This window comes from Jaminaea rosea, assembly GCF_003144245.1.
Source record: "Jaminaea rosea strain MCA 5214 unplaced genomic scaffold BDZ90scaffold_2, whole genome shotgun sequence".
NCBI lineage: Eukaryota > Fungi > Basidiomycota > Exobasidiomycetes > Microstromatales > Jaminaea > Jaminaea rosea.
Window position 1 is genome coordinate 1,350,265 of NW_020289976.1, and position 17,637 is coordinate 1,367,901.

The 17,637-nt window shown below is 59.0% G+C and overlaps 8 protein-coding genes across 8 annotated transcripts; 4 read left to right on the plus strand and 4 right to left on the minus strand.

Moving 5' to 3' along the window:
• The first annotated feature begins 9 nt into the window (after window positions 1-9).
• Window positions 10-2,696, plus strand: BDZ90DRAFT_230656 (hypothetical protein). The gene is made up of 3 exons (XM_025505559.1): window positions 10-249; window positions 331-1,439; window positions 1,515-2,696. Exons 1-3 carry the CDS (start codon window positions 52-54, stop codon window positions 2,332-2,334), a joined length of 2,127 nt encoding a protein of 708 aa, XP_025364428.1. The 5' UTR covers window positions 10-51; the 3' UTR covers window positions 2,335-2,696.
• BDZ90DRAFT_249724 (DNA polymerase alpha, subunit B) lies at window positions 2,278-5,108 on the minus strand. The gene is made up of 3 exons (XM_025507669.1): window positions 4,010-5,108; window positions 2,848-3,916; window positions 2,278-2,768 (listed from the first exon to the last, which is right to left on the minus strand). Exons 1-3 carry the CDS (start codon window positions 4,719-4,721, stop codon window positions 2,387-2,389), a joined length of 2,163 nt encoding a protein of 720 aa, XP_025364429.1. The 5' UTR covers window positions 4,722-5,108; the 3' UTR covers window positions 2,278-2,386.
• BDZ90DRAFT_230658 (MFS general substrate transporter) lies at window positions 5,109-7,470 on the plus strand. The gene is made up of 4 exons (XM_025505560.1): window positions 5,109-5,851; window positions 5,931-5,938; window positions 6,014-6,437; window positions 6,510-7,470. Exons 1-4 carry the CDS (start codon window positions 5,443-5,445, stop codon window positions 7,403-7,405), a joined length of 1,737 nt encoding a protein of 578 aa, XP_025364430.1. The 5' UTR covers window positions 5,109-5,442; the 3' UTR covers window positions 7,406-7,470.
• A 76-nt stretch (window positions 7,471-7,546) lies between these two features.
• Window positions 7,547-8,395, minus strand: BDZ90DRAFT_278068 (supernatant protein factor, C-terminal domain-containing protein; the record flags this gene model as incomplete). Its single annotated transcript, XM_025509057.1, has 4 exons — window positions 7,547-7,574; window positions 7,661-7,757; window positions 7,832-8,192; window positions 8,264-8,395. The coding sequence occupies 4 exons, from the start codon at window positions 8,393-8,395 to the stop codon at window positions 7,547-7,549; spliced, it is 618 nt and encodes a 205-aa protein (XP_025364431.1).
• A 1,863-nt stretch (window positions 8,396-10,258) lies between these two features.
• BDZ90DRAFT_217022 (MFS general substrate transporter) lies at window positions 10,259-11,945 on the plus strand (the record flags this gene model as incomplete). Its single annotated transcript, XM_025504297.1, has 3 exons — window positions 10,259-10,426; window positions 10,518-11,216; window positions 11,292-11,945. The coding sequence occupies 3 exons, from the start codon at window positions 10,259-10,261 to the stop codon at window positions 11,943-11,945; spliced, it is 1,521 nt and encodes a 506-aa protein (XP_025364432.1).
• Window positions 11,946-12,575: 630 nt separating this feature from the next.
• BDZ90DRAFT_269737 (hypothetical protein) lies at window positions 12,576-13,599 on the plus strand (the record flags this gene model as incomplete). The annotated part of the gene is made up of 1 exon (XM_025508742.1): window positions 12,576-13,599. The coding sequence occupies exon 1, from the start codon at window positions 12,652-12,654 to the stop codon at window positions 13,597-13,599; it is 948 nt and encodes a 315-aa protein (XP_025364433.1). The 5' UTR covers window positions 12,576-12,651.
• Window positions 13,452-14,698, minus strand: BDZ90DRAFT_230660 (aldo-keto reductase). Its single transcript, XM_025505561.1, has 3 exons — window positions 14,001-14,698; window positions 13,788-13,922; window positions 13,452-13,702 (listed from the first exon to the last, which is right to left on the minus strand). The coding sequence occupies exons 1-3, from the start codon at window positions 14,683-14,685 to the stop codon at window positions 13,686-13,688; spliced, it is 837 nt and encodes a 278-aa protein (XP_025364434.1). The 5' UTR covers window positions 14,686-14,698; the 3' UTR covers window positions 13,452-13,685.
• Window positions 14,699-14,890: 192 nt separating this feature from the next.
• Window positions 14,891-17,244, minus strand: BDZ90DRAFT_230662 (hypothetical protein). The gene has a single exon (XM_025505562.1). The coding sequence runs from the start codon at window positions 17,198-17,200 to the stop codon at window positions 14,918-14,920; it is 2,283 nt and encodes a 760-aa protein (XP_025364435.1). The 5' UTR covers window positions 17,201-17,244; the 3' UTR covers window positions 14,891-14,917.
• Between the last annotated feature and the right edge of the window lie 393 nt (window positions 17,245-17,637).

The following is a 17,637-nucleotide window of genomic DNA, read 5'->3' on the forward strand; positions in this document are numbered from 1 at the left end:
CTCTTTCCATTTCATCATCCCACAAGGCTAATAGATAATCTTCGGGCTGCCATGCCCAGCAGTAATGTTGCACCTGCAATGCGACAGCCACCTTTTCGCTCGACGTGGCTCGACATCAACCTTCAAGTCCTCCTCCGCATCGTAGCTGTCGCGCACGTTGTGGTCGCCCCGTACACAAAGGTCGAGGAGAGCTTCAATGTTCAGGCAGTGCATGATTGGTTATTCTTGGGTCTGGGCCGCATCAATGAGGTACGCAGGTGGTCTCAAAGGTGCTGCCGTTGTCTCAGCACCACTGACTTCCTGTCTTCGTTCACCCCTCCTTTCGGTTAGTGGGACCACATCCTCTTCCCGGGAGCGGTCCCTCGCAGCTTCATTCCCTCTCTTCTTCTCAGCCTCCTCTCTTATCCTTTCCTCCTGCTAGGCAGATTCGCAGGCTTCATCACGACGAGCGCAGACGCCCAACTCCTGGTACGCTGCATCCTTGCTCTATGCTGGGCGGAAGCTGCCCTCTTCTTTGCTCGCCGTGTGGCAGGAGCGTTGGACCTTCGAGCCTTCACGCAAGGCGACTCAGCCAGGGAGAGGAAGCTACGCAGCTGGCTCCACAGACTGACCTTGGTCTTCCATCTGGTGCAGTTCCGCATCCCATTCTATGCCGGTCGCCCATTGCCGAATAGCTTCGCCATGCCTTTGGTCCTCGTTGCTCTCGGCTTGGCCCTCCCTCGAGGTCTTCCTCACGAAAAACAGCAACTAGCTGGCGTAGCCCTTCTCATCTTCACGTCCCTCGTCATCCGGCTAGAGTGCCTGGCCCTCGTAGGCGCGCTAGGGCTGTACCACTTGCATTCCCGCCTATTCTCCTACCGCAGCGAATGGGACCCCCACCCGGTCGAAAGCATCGCCAAACTCGCTGGCATATCCCAAGCAGCCGCCACCCTCTCCGCGGGATGGACGGCTCTCATGGATCGATGGATGTGGCGCGTAGGCATGGACACGAATTGGACGTGGCCCGAGTTGGAGGCCGGGCTCTTCAATGTTGTGCAGGGCAAGAGTGTCGAATGGGGCATCGAGCCATGGTCCTTCTACTTCACGTCGGCGCTGCCGGGACTGTTGTTAGGTCTGACACCGCTGGCTGTGGGTGGCGCAGGGGCGGCTGTGTGGGCAGCGACGAGAGGGCCGTCGTCTGAATCAGCCTCAGGTCCTCCTGCGACGTCAAACACCCTCCAGCAAGGCAGATCCGCTCCCTCCCCCGCCGCGGCGAGGAGCAAACGTATCAATGAGGTTCTGGCTCAACGGGAAGCAGGCCGAATTCCACCTTTGGCCCTCCTATGGGTCTCTGCAGTACAAGTCGGTCTACTTTCGCTGCTCAAACATAAGGAGTGGAGATTCATCGTCTACGTGGGCCCGTGCTTGAATGTCCTCGCGGCATTGGCGGCAGCTTTATTGTGAGTACTGCGATTTGTGGCCAGTGAAGCAACGTAGGGAGCCTAATGGCTCGCTCACTGCCCCTTCATCACCAGGCTCTTCCCAGCAACAAAACTAGGCTCCTCTTCCTCGTCAAGCCCTGTCCTCCTACTGCGTCGTCTTTTGCCCCTGACTCTTACCCTCCTCACCCTAGCACTCACCCTCCTCGGGCTAGGTACAAGCTCATCCAATTACCCAGGGGGGGAAGCTCTACGCTGGCTGCACGAGACCCATCCGGCAACGAGCGGCGCAAGAGTACACATCGACGTACCCCCGGCCATGACTGGCGTCAGCCTCTTCCAGTCATTGCACCACTCCTCGCATCATAACAGCCGGGGCGCATTTGGGCTGTCCTTCTTGCCGGGTGTTTTGCCTCCTTCAACTGCAGAGGAACGAGCCGTGTGGACGTACGATAAGCAGGAGAATCTGGACCGATCACTGCTCGAGATCTGGGGTGAATTCGACTGGGTGATCAGCGAGGTTCCCTGTGATCAGGTAGTGGAGGGCAGAAAAGGGAAGGAGGGCTTTGTAGAGGAGGCAAGCTTTTCAGAGCATGCCGGCTTGAGCATTGTCAGGCGGCCGACGATCGCTGCGATCAGGGCGATACAAGGCAAGGGCGCAACATGGAGGCGAAACCTCGTCAACTACATAGGTGAGGTCCTCCTGCCTCGCCTGCCCAAGGTGGCAGGGTACAGGCTCGCCCTCGTCAGTACAGCGCCGCTTGAGCAAGGAGCGGAGGGATTGCCTGTACGAACAGAGAGCCTGGCGCTCATTCGCAGTGCGAAAGGGAGAAAAGCAGGAGACGAAGTGCAAGTAGTTGCAGCACTCGGTGTCAAGAGAAGGGAGCGGGTTTGGGTCTGTCGTCGCGTCGCGTAGTCTACATCAGCATTACCAGCTTCGAGCAATAGAAGTCCCTCTGCGCGCCCCTCTACCTGCGCAACGGCACTCCCAACAAATCTACCCTCGTCCTACTCCACACGTCATGTCCTCTCGGTTCGTCCTCCGCGTTGACTTGTTGCTCTAGCTCAGCGCGCGATAATGGCAGGATGGTAAGCTTGGCTGCTTTCCCCTCCTCTTGCGATTGTCCCTCGTCCCCTCCACCTGCAGCCGGTCCAGGGTTGATCACGATGGTCCCGTCGACAATCTTTGCGAATGGGGCTAGGGAGCAAGAAGGCAGTAAGAGGACGTCAGGCGTGACTGACTGCCAGAGGGCGAGGTGTTGGTGTGGCAGGGAGAGGGGGAGGGGCGCTTCCTCTGAGCTCGCGCCGGGGGCCGGACGTGGTTGTGGGGGTGGGAAGAGGGGGTAGAAGCTGGGTGTGCGTGCGAGTGGCGAGGAGAGAAGGGTCAGCTGAATGCAGAGATGGATCCGGGAAAGAGACAGGGGCTCACCTTCGCTGCGACATGATGTGTCGCACAGCGCGAGCGATGACGTCCTCCTTCTGCGGTGTTGGAGGTGTTGCCCCTCCTGTCTGCGCTGCTGCGTTCTTGAGTCGCACGACCAGCTCCTCTCCCCTCAAATCCCTCAGGACATCCGCCGTGCTCACTCCGACGACCACCTCGTTTACACTGAACAAGCACGGATTTGGTAGCAGCTTCGTCTTCTTGCTCAGGCCAAGCTCAGCAGCATCATACTTCGGCTGAGGCCAGGCCGCATGCGAGGTCAGGGCGTCGAGGACGGAGGGGAGGAGGATCGGGGTGGTGCCTGCGGAGCCCGAGGGGGAGGTGAGGCTGTTGAGGCGGGAGGCGAAGTGCTGTTTGAAGAGGTCGGCAGGGAGGTGTTGCGAGGTGGGGAGGAGCGGGTGCGAGAGCGGGATAAAGGGACCTAGGAGGACGAGCACGTCCACCGCCTCTCGCGCCACATTATCCATCAATGCATGCCATGGCGCGAAGTCTAGATCCATCTCCGCTGTATAAGGTCCCGAGGCTACAGCGATATTCAGCGCCTGGCCGCGGAGGTGATTCGGAGCAGTATGCTGCAACTCGAGCAAACGCGAGGGAGCAGTTGAGGCCTGGTAGAGGGAAGGGAGAAGAAGTACTTCCTCTACGCCGAAGACGGACCCGCCACCGTTGCGCCCTTTGAGACAGAGCACTTGACCGGGGAAGAGGCCGAGGAGCTCTGCGGGGGAGGACGGCCCTGAGTCGGCGTCCATGTCACCCGGTGGGCGACGGATCGTGCAATCTTTCTCAAATCTGATAGGCACGCGTGCTCCTGCGCCTTGCAGCTTGGAGGACTCGATGAGGATCCCGTCTGCGCTCGGCTTCAGGCGCGGGAGACCACCGGCTGTGGCTGCGGTGTTGTCTGATGCTTTCGCGGTCATCGCGGTCAGGTTGGGCGTGATACGGCCCACGACGTAGACAGACTGCTGATGCGTGTGGGACGGGTCGCCTAGGTCTTCTTCGCTGATGTTGTACGTCTCGAGGATGAGGGAGGAGTAGGATTCGAGGGAGTCGTCCAAAGCTGGAGGTAGTGGGGGCCCAGGCGAGCGAAAAGAGTCATTATCAATTTGTCAGTCCCACACATGCGGCTTCCGAGTAGGCAGCGGTCACTCACCCTCTCCTCGCTCTCCACCGCGCTCGAACATGTAGCGGTATTGCCATTTCCTCGGGTCGGTCCCCACAGCCAATGCTACGCGCGACGAGGAGCCTCGTGATTCGTCACCGTTGCTCGCAGGAATCTTGCTGTTCAATGTCTGCGTTGCATGCCAAGCTCCCGCAGGCCCAGATGATTGTTGGCCGCCATTAGCCCTCGCTGCGCCTGGTCGGAGAGGCGAGTCGTCCATCTCCATCGAATCGTCCCCAACACCTCCTGCCGTGGGTCGCGACCCGCGACTAAGCGCTGACGGGCGTGAAGGGGTTTGCATCGAGGTCGAGCTGGGAGCGGATCCCATGAGCCCACCCAATCCCATCATCTTCCTCGCACTTGCCCCTCCGGTACGCCCCGCCGAGCCGGCACCGAAACCAGCAAGTCCATCTTTCTTTGGCGTCTGCGCGTAGGCCCCCGCGGAAGAAGAAGATGCATTAGCCGTCTCGAGTGAGGACTGAAGGTGTTGACGGAGCGCTCTGAAGTCTTGCAATGTCGGATTCGCGCGCGCCTCCGAAGGGAGAGAGCTGAGAGCGAATGCTTCCCAGCGATAGAAGAGGGTCTGCGGTGTGAGGGAGTAGAGGCGCAGCAGAGAGAGACACTCGGTCATGCTGTCTGCATGATCTGCGAGAGGGCGACCAAATTGCTCGACGAGACCATTGCGAGCGACATCCTCGCTCATGTTGGCGGTCGTGTGGAAGGGGAGGAGGTAACAATGAGTGTTGGATTCCAAAGTCCAAGTCGAAGCGCGTCCAGAGAGGCGCGTTTCCGCTCCGCGTCAATTTGGCCGGCCGGCAGGCGACTTCTTCCGCTCCGGACCTCACCACCTCACCGCCTCACCACCCTGTCTCACATCATGGCAATCTCATTCGCACGACTGATTCTGCCATAGAGGCAGGCCTCGATAGAATAGCGATACAGTCTGCTGGAGATCTGTGCCTGACCGAGACGGATTGTGACGCCCACTGCGTCTCACGAGATGGGTGCGCCGCTCGACTGCCCGTCGATCATGCGCTCATCTCCCACATCTACCAGTAAGAAAGGGCGAAGAAGGTCTGATGCCATATTCACGAACAAATTTTCAAGCGGGGGCCAAGTGATTCTTGGCTTCTTGGCCAGCTTATCTGCCTTTGTCGACACGCGGTCATCTTCGGACCTCAGAGCGTCGCCTCTTGCCGGGGCTCTCTTATCGGTACGGCGCTGCCCCGCGGCCCTAGCTTCGCTTCCATCCAGCCGCGTCTGCCGACTGGCTGATATGGGTGCAGAGAGCGTGTGACCAATGTGGGGGCGAACCTCTGCCTCAGTGCGAATGCGAATGAGATTAAGACCTTCTTGTGGCGGGACAGTTTCTTTCTGTTCTTCTTTCCATCACTACGACGCCCTTGATCTCTCTGCGCAACACCATGTCCGACCACGACGACGAGAAGAAGATGGCCACCCACGGCGCTAGCGGGAGCAGCGGTAGCGGCGAGGCCTATGATTCCAAGACGGCCATGGCGGTCATCACAGACTCGCCCTACTCCCCTCCCACCACCTCCAACACGTCTCCCTCCTCGGCCCCAGTCATCAATGCAAAGTCAGTAGATGAAGGTGCTGCACTCATGCTCGAGTACGAGTCCGAGCTCCAAAACGTCACTGAGGATGAATACAACAAGCTGCGACGCAAAATCGACTGGCATCTTCTCCCGCTCATGCTGGCCATGTACATGATCCAGTTCTGTGATAAGACTTCCTTGGGGAATGCGGCCATTCTCGGGATCAAGCAGGACAACCACTTGACCCAAGATAGGTTCAATCAGTGCTCGAGCTTTTGTGAGTCGGCGCGGCGGGAGATGACATTGGATCGCACGCTGATTGATCACTCTCTCCTGCCTTGGCGTTTCGTTTGCAGTCTACATCGTGAGTGGCAATCAGTCAAACTTCCTCATTTGCCTGGCCCAGAGCTGATCACATGTCCTTCATTCCCACGCGCAGGGCTATCTCGTCGCCGAGTACCCCGTGAACATCCTGCTACAACGCTTCAGAACGGGTCGCGTCCTCACTTTCGCCGTCTTCAGCTGGGCACTCCTCATGCTCGCTCACCTGAGCAGCAACAGTTTTGCTGGCCTTCTCACGCTGCGGATCCTCCTGGGTGTGGTCGAGTCGTGCGTCACCCCCGGCTTCCTCGCCCTGACCAGCTCCTACTACAAGTTCGACGAGCAGGCTAGCAGGGTCGGCTACTGGTTTTTGATGAATGGCGCTGCGATCATTCTGAATGCCTTGGTAGCTTATGGCGTGCAGGGTGTGCACCTCGGCGACTGGAGGCCGTGGAGGGTCTTTTTCCTCATTCTCGGCCTGATGACGACGGTCCTGTTCGTTCTCTACTTCTTCTTCATGCCGGACACGCCTGCGACCGCCTGTGAGTGCTCGCGCATGCCGCACACTGTTAGCTCCAGCTAATGATGCCTGCTCTGGCCTGCCCCTCGCTCAGGGTTCCTCTCCCCTCGCGAGCGCGCCATGGCAATCAAGCGTGTTTCTTCGGCGAACCGCACAGGAACAAAGAACAAGCATTTCAAACGCGACCAGTTCGTGGAAGCCCTCCGTGACCCCAAGATCTACCTCTTTGCCCTGTACGCCATCTTCTCCAACATCCCAAACTCCCTCACAGTCCAGCGAAGCATCATCATCAACCAACTCGGCTTCGACACCTTGCAGTCGGCCCTGCTCAACATCCCCACGGGAGTGCTCGAGATCATCTGCATCCCCGCTGCGACGTACCTGGCGCGTAAGTGGAAGAACCACACCGCAGACGTCATGGCGCTCTGGACCCTCCCCTCCCTCGTGGGCGCAAGCATGCTCATCGGCCTCGGACAAGACCACAAAGTCGCTCGCCTCGTGGGCGTCTTCCTCGCTCCCTTGAACACCTCTGGCTTTGTGCTCAGCCTCGCGTGGTGCTCGGCATCCAACTCCGGCTCGACAAAGAAGAGCGTCGCAAACGCGATCCAGCTCATCGCGTACTGCGTGGGCAATCTTGCTGGCCCGTACATCTGGCGAGCAGAGTACGCGCCGCAAAACATCGTGCCGTGGGCCATTGTGCTTGTTTCGTACTTTTGCTGCATTCCTACCGGATATGCGCTCAAGTGGATCATGAGCAGCGAGAACAAGCGCAGGGACGCTCTTGCGGCAGACGGAGCTGGTGTGGCTTCAAAGGAGGGGCATGATGTCAAGGTCAGGCTGGGCGGCAGCGAAGGCGAGGGAGGTGAGGGAGAGAAAGCGGCTGCTGCTGCTCAGTCCCCTGATGAGGCGGGCCAGCCAGCCGTCAAGCTGGACACTGCGCTACTCGACTTGACAGACAAGCAGGACCTACACTTCCGCTACCCCTTGTAGACGCTCGCGCTTTTGTAGAATCGCAATTGAGCATCATGACTTGAGACTTGCCGCTTCGAATTATCATGAGCATGTGTGTGTACAGATGTTGTCCCGCATCGTAAGCCCAGCTTGACGTGACGGTCGGCCCGCGCCTCATTGCTAGATCGCTCTTCGCACCTCAAAATGCCTGGTGCGCGGGCGATAGCGTGCGGGAGAGGGCATGAGGGGTCAGTCAGACTGCGATGTTAGGCTGCAAACCCCACGCTCGCTTACCTCTTGACGAAGACGACCTGCACGGCGCACACACCGAGCAGCATGAAGCCCTGGATGATTGACCACCACTTGACCCTTGAGTTGGTCGACTCGGCAGCTGCAGAGCGAAAGGAGGGAGCGAAGTGTCAGCGAGTTGCGTGCGCAATGTCTTTTGCTGCTCGCGGCGCTCACTATTCCTATGCGTCCTCTCCCTGATAACCATGTACTCGTGCTCATCCTTGACAGCCTGCAGCCCCGCCGCCAGATCCCTAATCTCCCTCTCAATCGGCAGCATCTCCCCCTCATCGGCGACATAGATGATACCGTGCACATTGAAGCTCAGCGTCTTGTCGCTTACGGTGGAGAACTCGTTGGAGAAGCAGTACGTGTACCTTCCCGAGTGAGTCGCTGTAAATGAGTAGGTGCCCGTGTCCTTGTGGCGCTGCTCGAAGAGACGGGCATTGTTCGGGTCGTCCAGCCATACGTCTATGTCGAGATGACCGCCTCCACCTACCTGGTAGGTGAGGGTCATTTGGTCAGAGGGGTTCAGGTCCTGGCAAGGGGAGAGAAGAGTGTGAGATCAATGGCGCATGGAGGGCCTGGCTATATGCCCGCTGGACTCACCTCGTAGAAGCACTCCTTTTGCGACGGCGGCAGCTCGATCATGTGCGCTCGAGTGACCGATAAGCACGCTAGGATGAGGCAAGCTGCGATGAAGAGCAGCCGCGCCATTGACGGCGATCTTGATGAGGACATGATGCGCAGATCGAGCTTCGGGCGGCGCAGAAGCTAGACGACTGCCGTCTCGACGCAGCTGGCTGAAACGGCTAGAGAAGTGCGGGGCAGATCTCGATTGGGCGGAAGACTGCCAATGATCTGGCGTTGATCCGGCAAGTGTCTGCTTGGCTTGCTGCGAGGGTGCGATGATGAAATGAGAAGGAGCTCGCCCAAGTGTCGTTCGTCCGTCGTCTGTCCGCACGCTCGGGCCTCCAGCGAGGCGCGTGGCACTGCGATGCGGGTCTCACATCCGCCCGCCCGCCCGCCTGCCGTTCCGGTCAGAATAATGTGAAGCAACACCTCGCCCAGAGCTCGAATCACGCTATATTTTTGCTCTATACGCCCCTGCCATGGTAAGCTCATCTGCTTCGAAGCGACCATTTTGATCCACGCTTGTGATTCGTCTGGTTGGTCGTGGCTCAGCGTCTGGCCCACTTGCGTTGCGACATTATTCGTGGCGCACGTAAAGGCCAGGGTAGACTCGATAGCAGATGAGCCGCGACGATAGGCCCAAGCCACTGGGTAAAGCTGTAGGCTTGAGCGTTGCTACCAAGCGGTGCAGCCTACTTGCCCTTGTCGAGTCAGCCACTCAGCTAACTGGCTCGCCTCGCTCGTCTGCACCACCTTGCCAGCGAGGGAGCTGTCCAACCAAAGGGTCCTCCGTGCCCAATACTGGCCCAGCATTCGCCGTTCTGATGTCATGCCGTCACCATGCTCTCGCCAAAGGCTTTCCGCGCTCGTCGCTCGAGGTCATGTCATCAGGCCTAGAATCAGGATCACGTCCGGCTCATATCGCAAGCGCCGCTTTGCAATCGCGTTGTCGTCCGTATTCTCGACCGCGACTGCGACCGCAAACGCAATGGCAATAGCAACCGCGACTTCCGGCCTTCCTCCCTGATCGCGATCATCGTCGGACGAAGGCAACTCAGGACGCCTCTTTGCCTTCTAGTCGCAGCGTCTCGACAATTGCGCAACCCCGCGGTCGAAGGGCGTGGGGATCGATGCTGCCAAGAGGTCCGAGCTTGAAGCCCCGCTTTCCCTCGATTGACGCCACAGGCACCTGCGCACGGTCGTGCCGGGACAGGCGAGGGTAGCGCGTTGCCAAATTCAGCGCGCCACCCGCCGCGCTAACAACTCAGCGTACGACGCCTCCCACTTACCTGGGTCTCACCCCAAGCCAGCACGACATCGACGCAGGTACGGAGTGCCAAGTCAGCGGCAATCAATTCGAAACGGTTCACCGGGTCCTCACCGCCAGCTGCGTTGGAGCCAACGCGGGCTATGCTGACCTTCGCGGAGTAGTCGACCAGTGCAGCTACACCGCCGTACCTTGGTGATCGGAGGCCGCCTCCTTCCCCACGAAGCATGATGCTGACGACGCAGGGCCAAGGCGCTGACCCCGACGCAGACACGAATCTTCTGACAGTTCTTCTCGCTCGGTATTGCCGCAAGCCTCCTTCATTTGCGCGCCACTCTGCCCAGCCTGCCGTCCTTAGCAGAGTAGGACTCTCCCGCGAGCTTGATGGGATGCAATGCAATGCGGCCTCACCTCGGGATCAGCACCCTTTTTGTGGGGCTCCACAACGCTCATCAGGCCTTTCTCTGGGTTTGTACTGCTTGAGAAGAATTGAGGTGGCTTGGAACTGTGCAGCGAGCAGACCATCTCGCTGTCTCTGCGGGGTAAGACCTCTAGCAAGCTCTCGAGGTGAGGTATAAGATGATATATGATCAAGAAGCCCACATTGCCTTTTCCCTCACGAAAGAAGTCGCTCTCGATCCTACTATCAGCGCAGCGCTCCTTCTTCCACACCACTTGCCTCACCCCTTCTGCCACGCGCCATCATGCCGTCCACGCCGCAGAGCAACAACGAGAAGATCCTCGACGACACAAAGCTCGAGGGAGGCGTTCCCCTCGAGAATGCCCTCACCTACGGACACGACCGTGAGCATGAGCTTGATGGTCCCACCACAGTCGCCGATGAGCGTCGCACCAAGGCCATTTTGAGGAAGGTGAGCGAGACGGCGAAGATCGGAGCGCACGCGCTTCCGAAGATCACGGTGAACTGACTTCCGACGCGTCTACATCACTACGCACTCCCAGGTCGATCTTCGCCTCCTCCCCATCTGCTCGCTGCTCTACCTCTTCTCTTTCCTGGACCGTACGGCCATCGGCAACGCCAAAGTTGCAGGAATGAACAAGGCGCTCGGTCTTACGGACACAGAATACGCCCTCGCCCTCAGTTTGTTCTTTTTGACGTACGCTGCCCTCGAAGTTCCCTCCAACCTCATGCTTAAGAGGTTTGGGGCAAAGCGATGGCTTCCAATCATCGTGCTGTTCTGGGGCATCACCATGATGGTGACGGGTTTCGTCAAGAACGCGGCAGGATTGATTGGACTTCGCCTCGTACTGGGCGCCTTCGAGGCAGGCCTATTTCCTGGTGTCACTGCTCTTCTGTCCTTCGTCATCCCTCGCCAGTTCCTTCAAGTACGCATCGCTACCTTCTTCTCTGCTGCCACCATCGCCGGCGCCTTCGGAGGTCTGCTGGCTTATGGCCTTTCTCACGTCAGAACCGGGGGCTACGAAGGGTGGTCCTGGATCTTCATTGTCGAAGGAATTCTCACCATCGCCGTTGCTGCTCTCGGTTACTTCATGCTCTTCTCCAACCTGGACGAGGCCAAGTTCCTTACCACGGAGGAGAAGGAGTACATGAGCGACCGCCTCCGCTTCGACGGCCAGGACATCCCCATGAACGACAATTACAAGACCAGCTTTGTTCTCGCAGGCTTTGCTGACTGGAAGGTGAGTACGCGCGGCGCTGCGATGCCTGAATGACGCACCATTGCTCACGAACATGTCGCTCTCTTTCGCACGTAGACCTGGCTCTCCCTGATCGCCTACGTCGGCTCCCTCGCCCCCCTGTACTGCATCGCCCTCACCCTACCGACTATCCTCAAGACCTCTCTCGGATACGACCCGGTCCGCGCCCAGATCATGACCGTCCCCGTCTATGTGGTCGCCGCAATTCTGGTCCTCATCTTTGCCTACTTCTCCGACAAGCTCCAGAACCGCACCCTCTTCCTCTGCCTCGGCTGCGGAATGTCCGCCATCGGCTGGGGAATCGGTTTGGCCTCTCACGACCCGCACGTCCGCTACGCCGCCTGCTTCATCTCTGCTGCTGGCAGCTATGCCGGTTTCCCTTCAGTCGTCGCTCTCCTCTCCCAGAACGTCGGCGGCAAGACGAAGCGTGCTACCTGCATTGCTCTTCAGGTGGGCATTGGCGGTCTTGCTGGCATCATCTCGAGCAACATCTTCCCTACCAAGGAGGCACCTCGCTTCTTCAACGCGTACAAGGCCTGCATCATCATGAACTGCGTTGCCATCGGCGGCGCGCTCTTCAACGCCGCTATGCTGTGGAGGGCCAACAAGGCCAAGCAGGCCAAGATCGACTCGGGTGAGGCGGCAGCGCTCTCGAGGGCTCAGATCGCCGATATGGGTGACAAGTCGCCCTTCTTCAAGTACCGCTTCTAAGCCGTCGAGACCGCCACTGCAACCCTCTCTCACGCTCTCTGCCACTAGCTCTGGGCATTCGTCACCGTCGCCTCGCTGTCTCGATCGTCTGTGCTTCTAATGTAAAGGTCCCATTCCATGCCGCGTTATTGCAATGCTGACGCGTCTTTATAGCAATGTGCGAAGCCGTAGGCGGCTCCAACGCTGAAGCCTGCCATCGATCATGGGCAAGCTCGAACGGGGAACATCTTCCTTTTTACTCTACGCTCGCGCTAGTAAGTGAAAATGAATAGCGGCCCGTGTCACGGTGGGATTTGAGGCCAGCGCGACCTCGGAGCGCAGTGACCGGTCCTGCGGCTCCATATGGTCAGCCCACCGTCTACGCGACCTTAGCATCGCTGCAAACGCAGTCGCCGCCAAATGGCCTGTATTGGACACATGAGCAGCCAACTAGGGCCGCCGCTCATCCGAAAACCTTTACTTACGGAATGATCTCGTGCCACTCGAGTCGTGCCCGTGCCGTCAATTTGATTCCACCACGCCCACCATTGCTAGACTGCACGCCAGTGAATCAAGGCGGTCGTCCGACCAAGGTCAGCCCACTTACTTCCCTATCCCCACCCTTGACCGCGAACGAGCTCGCCCCGCCCGCAACTTTAGTAAAGGCCCTGTCAGACACAAAGCCACCGCACTTATTTCGCTACCTCACCCTTTGACCCAACGAAGGATGCTAGAAGATACCACCTGTCCTTCCATCTTCTGTCCTCTCACCTTTCTCTCAACGCACGTCCTCCCCACTTGGCTATCTCCCACAATGGTCCGCCTGTCCCTCCTCCTCTTGCCTCTCCTCTTCGCCACCCTCTGCAGCGGCATAACATTCAAGCTCCTCTCCATCGGCATCAGTCTCCTCTCCGCAGCCACAGGCTACGCATGCGAGCGCCCTTTACCCTTGCCGGACAAGTACAAGGGTGTCCCTTGCCTCGTTGCATTGGGTATCGATTTGATTCTGGCCGTTGGGCTGATCATTGCTGGGGTAAGGCCGGAGCGAGGCGCGCCTCTGGAAGGCGAGGAAGGTGGGGCCATCAAGCTGGACTACGGTACATTAATCGACGTCCATCCAGCCTGGCACGGCGGTAAGGAAGGACTCAAAGACCTCTTCACCTCAGCGAAGCGCTCCCCTAGTGAGCATGTGCTGCTCGCCCACCACGTAGGCGAGAAGGAAGGGGAGATCTCCCACTGGCTCTACTCCTTCGACGTTTCGACCAATCAGCACCGACTCGCCGTAGGGCAGGGCAACTACCCGACGACTGACACTGGCAATGGTACCGGTGCTGCCATCAGCTCTGCCTCCCTCCTTTCCGACCGGCAGGATATCAGCCAAGTCAATTCTGCCCAACAGTACGTCCAGTACACGTGGGACGACGATGATAAGGACGCGGACCACCATGCCAATGACGATCACGACGCGCTCAGTGCTGCGTACTACGATGCCTTCAAAGGCCCACAGTACACGAAGAACTTTTTCAACGCGTGCATGGGCTTGTACGTTAATGGGAAGTTGGCGACGGGCGGAGCCTTGTATGCTACGCAGGGGGAGCATAGGATCAATCAGCCGGGTCAGGAGTCGGGGTTGGCAGGGGAGTGTAATGATAAGATCAAGGGGGAAAAGAAGTAGGATGGTTCGGTGATGCGATCTCGTCGAACTTATGGATGTTCTCATTTGGGTCTGGCTTCAATTTACATCTCGTCTCCATGTCAAGCCTAAGCAGACTTGGTGGCTGTGAACGAGCGAGCGCGAATTCATCAATGAATGTCAGCTCTCCAATTTCCTCAACGTGATCCCCCCTCGCGTTGCACACTCACGATCCCAGGTGATTCCACTGCCCGTCTCCAGCTTGCCGAGAGTCTCCATGTCCTCCTTGCTCAGCTCGAAGTCAAAGATGTCCGCATTCTCCTTGATACGGGCCGGGTTCGACGACTTGGGGATAACGATGTAGCCTGATGAAGAGCGCGCGCGCGTAGACATCGATTAGTATGTGATGGACTCACACCGGGGCGCCACCATTCGCCACTCACCCATCTGCAACACCCAACGAATCAGAACCTGCGCCGCACTCTTCTTGTACTTGTTCGCCACATCCCGAATCTCGGGCAAATCGACGAACTGTCCCTTTCCCAATGGCGAGTAACTCTCCACGGCAATGTTGTGCTCCTTGCACTTCTTCACAATCTCCCCACGCTGGAAAAAGGGGCTGAGCTCAATCTGATTGAGCACAGGCAGGTCATCCGGGTAATGCTGCACAAGCTCATCGATGTGATGCGGCCCATAGTTGCTTACACCTATGCTCTTAACCTTCCCCGCCTTCTTTGCGGCAATCAAGGCTCGATAGGCCTCGAGTCTCTTTTCTTTCCCCGGGTTGGGCGAATGAAGAAGGAAGAGATCAAAGTAGTCCAATTTGGCCTTTCGAAGACTCTCATCAATGCTGCGCGTCGCAGGCTCGTAGCCATGGTTGGTGTCCCATACTTTCGAGGTGACGAAGATGTCCTTGCGGGGAATAGAGGCGGAGTTGATTGCTTGACCTACCTCGGCCTCGTTTTCGTACCACTGGGCCGTGTCTACGTGACGGTAGCCGGCGGCGATGGCGTTGTGGATTGACTCGACACAGGCGGAGCCTTTGGCTAGGTAGACGCCGAGACCGAATTGTGGGATCGAGGCCCCGTCGCGCAGGGCGAGGGCAGCGGTGATAGTGAGAGGGGGCATGGTCGTCGTGATGATGATTGGTTGTGGTCGCTGGTGGCGAGGAGGGAAGAAGGGAAGAAGCGCACCGCGGACTGGTAGCGACGCGGAGGGAAAGACGCAGCAGCGCCTCCACTCGGGAAAGGCGGAAGAAGGGGCTGCAAGCGACTTGGGTCTGACTCGGCCATACGACTTTCACACGTGGCAGACAGCTACGCCTGTGATGGATACTCTGCAATGCGAACGATGGTATTGTCTATTCGTCATCCTCGTCATCGTCACTCCTGAGATCAATCTCTGGCAATTCCTCATCATCCGAATCCTCTGCCAGCGCGTTCTGTGGTTGAGCTGCGGGGCGAGCTGGAGGCGCCGGGGCGGCAAAGACCTCCTTGGCCTCCGGGCTCGCCGCCGCTGCTGCTCCCAGTGTTGCATTCGAAGCAGATACAGCGCGTGGGCTCCCGATCTTCGGTGTGGTGGGACGAAGAAGCGGCTTTGTGGGCTCGGGGGAGAGCATTGCTGCTGGCGAGGAGTGACGCGGGCCCGTCGGTGCTGACGTTGAGCTGGCGGGTGGCACTGGTATTACCGTTGGCTCCGGGGCGGCGAGCGTATCTCCCGATGGGTGCTGTACTTCAACCACCGTTTCTTCCACAGTCACCTCTTGGCACGGCTGTGTCAACCCGACCGCCTCGAGCGCTTCCCGCGTCGTCACCTCACCACCATACACAGGCCCCGTCTTGGCGGTTGTCTCCCTCCCCGTCTCCGGATCGATCCCCCAATCCCGCGTCGCCTCGTCCTCCCCCTCATCGCCCCGATCATCCTGTCTGCCTGCCAACACGGGCGGCAGCCTAGGCATCAGGACCTCCCTCAGTACCCTCTGCACCTCCGCGTTCCCGGACCATCGCGCCGCTTCGCTCAACTTGGGCACCATCAGACCCAACAGAGGGCTACCGGCGGGACAGCACTCGACCAACCTTGCGAGACAGGGTACAGCGGGAGGGCCAAGCGCGATGACAAGCTGGGCGGCGGTGTGGGCGAGGTCGAAGTGTTGCGGGGTGAGAGAGGTGCACAAGTGCGGGAAGAGGTGAGGTAGGGCTGCCAGGCAAGAGCGAGAGAGGTGTGGGTCAACCGAGGGAGAGGGAACCTGGCTGCCAGACGCGACCGCGTCCGATTCGTACCGGGCTCGAGAGCGCTTCTGTGGAGGTCTTGTCGCTTGCTGACTGAATAGCTGCTGCGGAACCAGAGCAGCTAAGCAAGCCCTGCTCGCCCTCAGCACCAGACGTGACGAGGGATCTAGGCTGACCTGCACCGCCAGCACCTCCGCCGCTGCCGCCCTCACAGCAGCGGGCTCCGCCTTGTCCTCCAGCAAAGTTACCGCATCCTCCAGCGCCTGGCTCGCGAAGCGGGCGACTGCATCCTGCCCGATGAGGCAGGCCGTCTCTAGGCTGATGACGAGAAGTTGAAGTGCAAGGAGGCGCACCTGGACCAGGCTTGCGGCCTCACTTGCGTTAACGTCGGCTTCGACCGTTGCCTTGGGGCGGATGACAGAGAGCATGTCGTGAGCGAGACCAAACAGTCGCGCTAAAGGCACAGGAACGGCCCGTTGCGTTGGAAGGGAGAGGAGGGCTGGCAAGAGATTGATGGCGAGGTGGAGTCGCTCGAGCGGAGTGCCCTGGATGGTGAGCTGGGCTTGCGGTGTGACGTGACGACGCACGAAGGTCGTAGTGCAGTCCTGGAACGCGGATCGAGCACTACCAATGGCAGCCTTGATAGTCGCCGACCAAAGATGTGCTGAGGAGCTCTCCTTGCCTGCCCCTCGCTCGCCGACGGCGCCTGTGAGGTGCAACTGGCCCAGCAGTCGAATGGCAGCGAGACGGATTTGCGCTGACGGATCTGCTATGTGGGCGCTAGCGCTGGCGTGAAGGCGAGAGGCTACTGATCGGTAGGTGTTGGCGCGTACCTCGATCTCGTCTGCTACAGTGTTGAGAAGAAGGGGAAGCTCATTCCTCTGACCCCGTTCGAGGCGGGCTGCCAGAAGGCCGGGCAACTTGCCCAGATTGGGCGAGACGACGTGTCGTGTGTACTCTGGGCGAGAGGCCGTGCTCGGGTGGACAAGATGCTTCGTGATGAGTTCAAGAAGCGGAGTCAGCACTTCTGCGTCTGATTTGTCGCTAGCCAGATAGCTGAGCGCCCCAGCCAGCCAATCGTGCGCATGCCTGGGCAAAACACCTTCGTCGCCTGATTGGGTGACCCAAGGGATCTGACGTGACATGAGCAAGGCAAGGTGAAAACCGCCTGCCGACGCACGGGAGAGGAGCGTTGTTGCTTTGAGCGAAGCCTTGCGTAATGCCTGACTGGCCGTCTCGCAGTTGAGGGCGCCCAAACGAGAAAAGAGGTCCGCCGCTTCGACATCGTTGCGAGCCTGGGCGCTACCGCCCTCGATTTGGCCAATGAGCGCATTCAGCTGGCGAGAGAGGGATGATACCTTGCTCTCGAGGGCATCATCCACGCCATTGCTGCCGCCGATGAAAGTGAAGGACATGCCCGGCGGAGGAAATGGGTAGGTGAGGAGTAAAAAGGAAGATGCGACGCCTCCGGACCTGCAGCTAAAGCGGAACGAGGCCAAAATCTCGAATCGAAGCCGACTTTGTTACGTAAGCGCGACCCCGATTATCGAGCCAAGCTGCAGCAGCTGCTTCTGCTGCTGCTTCTAGAGTCACACTTTCTCTGCCTTTGCTCCCGATCCTCCTCCATCACCAAGGTCAACATGCCCCATCAAGATCGACAAGTCACCATCGGCGTGCTCGCGCTGCAAGGCGCCTTCCACGAGCACATCACTCACCTGAATCGCTGCCTGTCTTCCTCTCCTCAAGATGTCACCATCTCGGCAATCGCTGTTCGCACCCCACAGCAACTCTCGACCTGCCACGCTCTTATCATCCCCGGTGGCGAGTCAACAGCCATCGCCCTCGGTGCTGC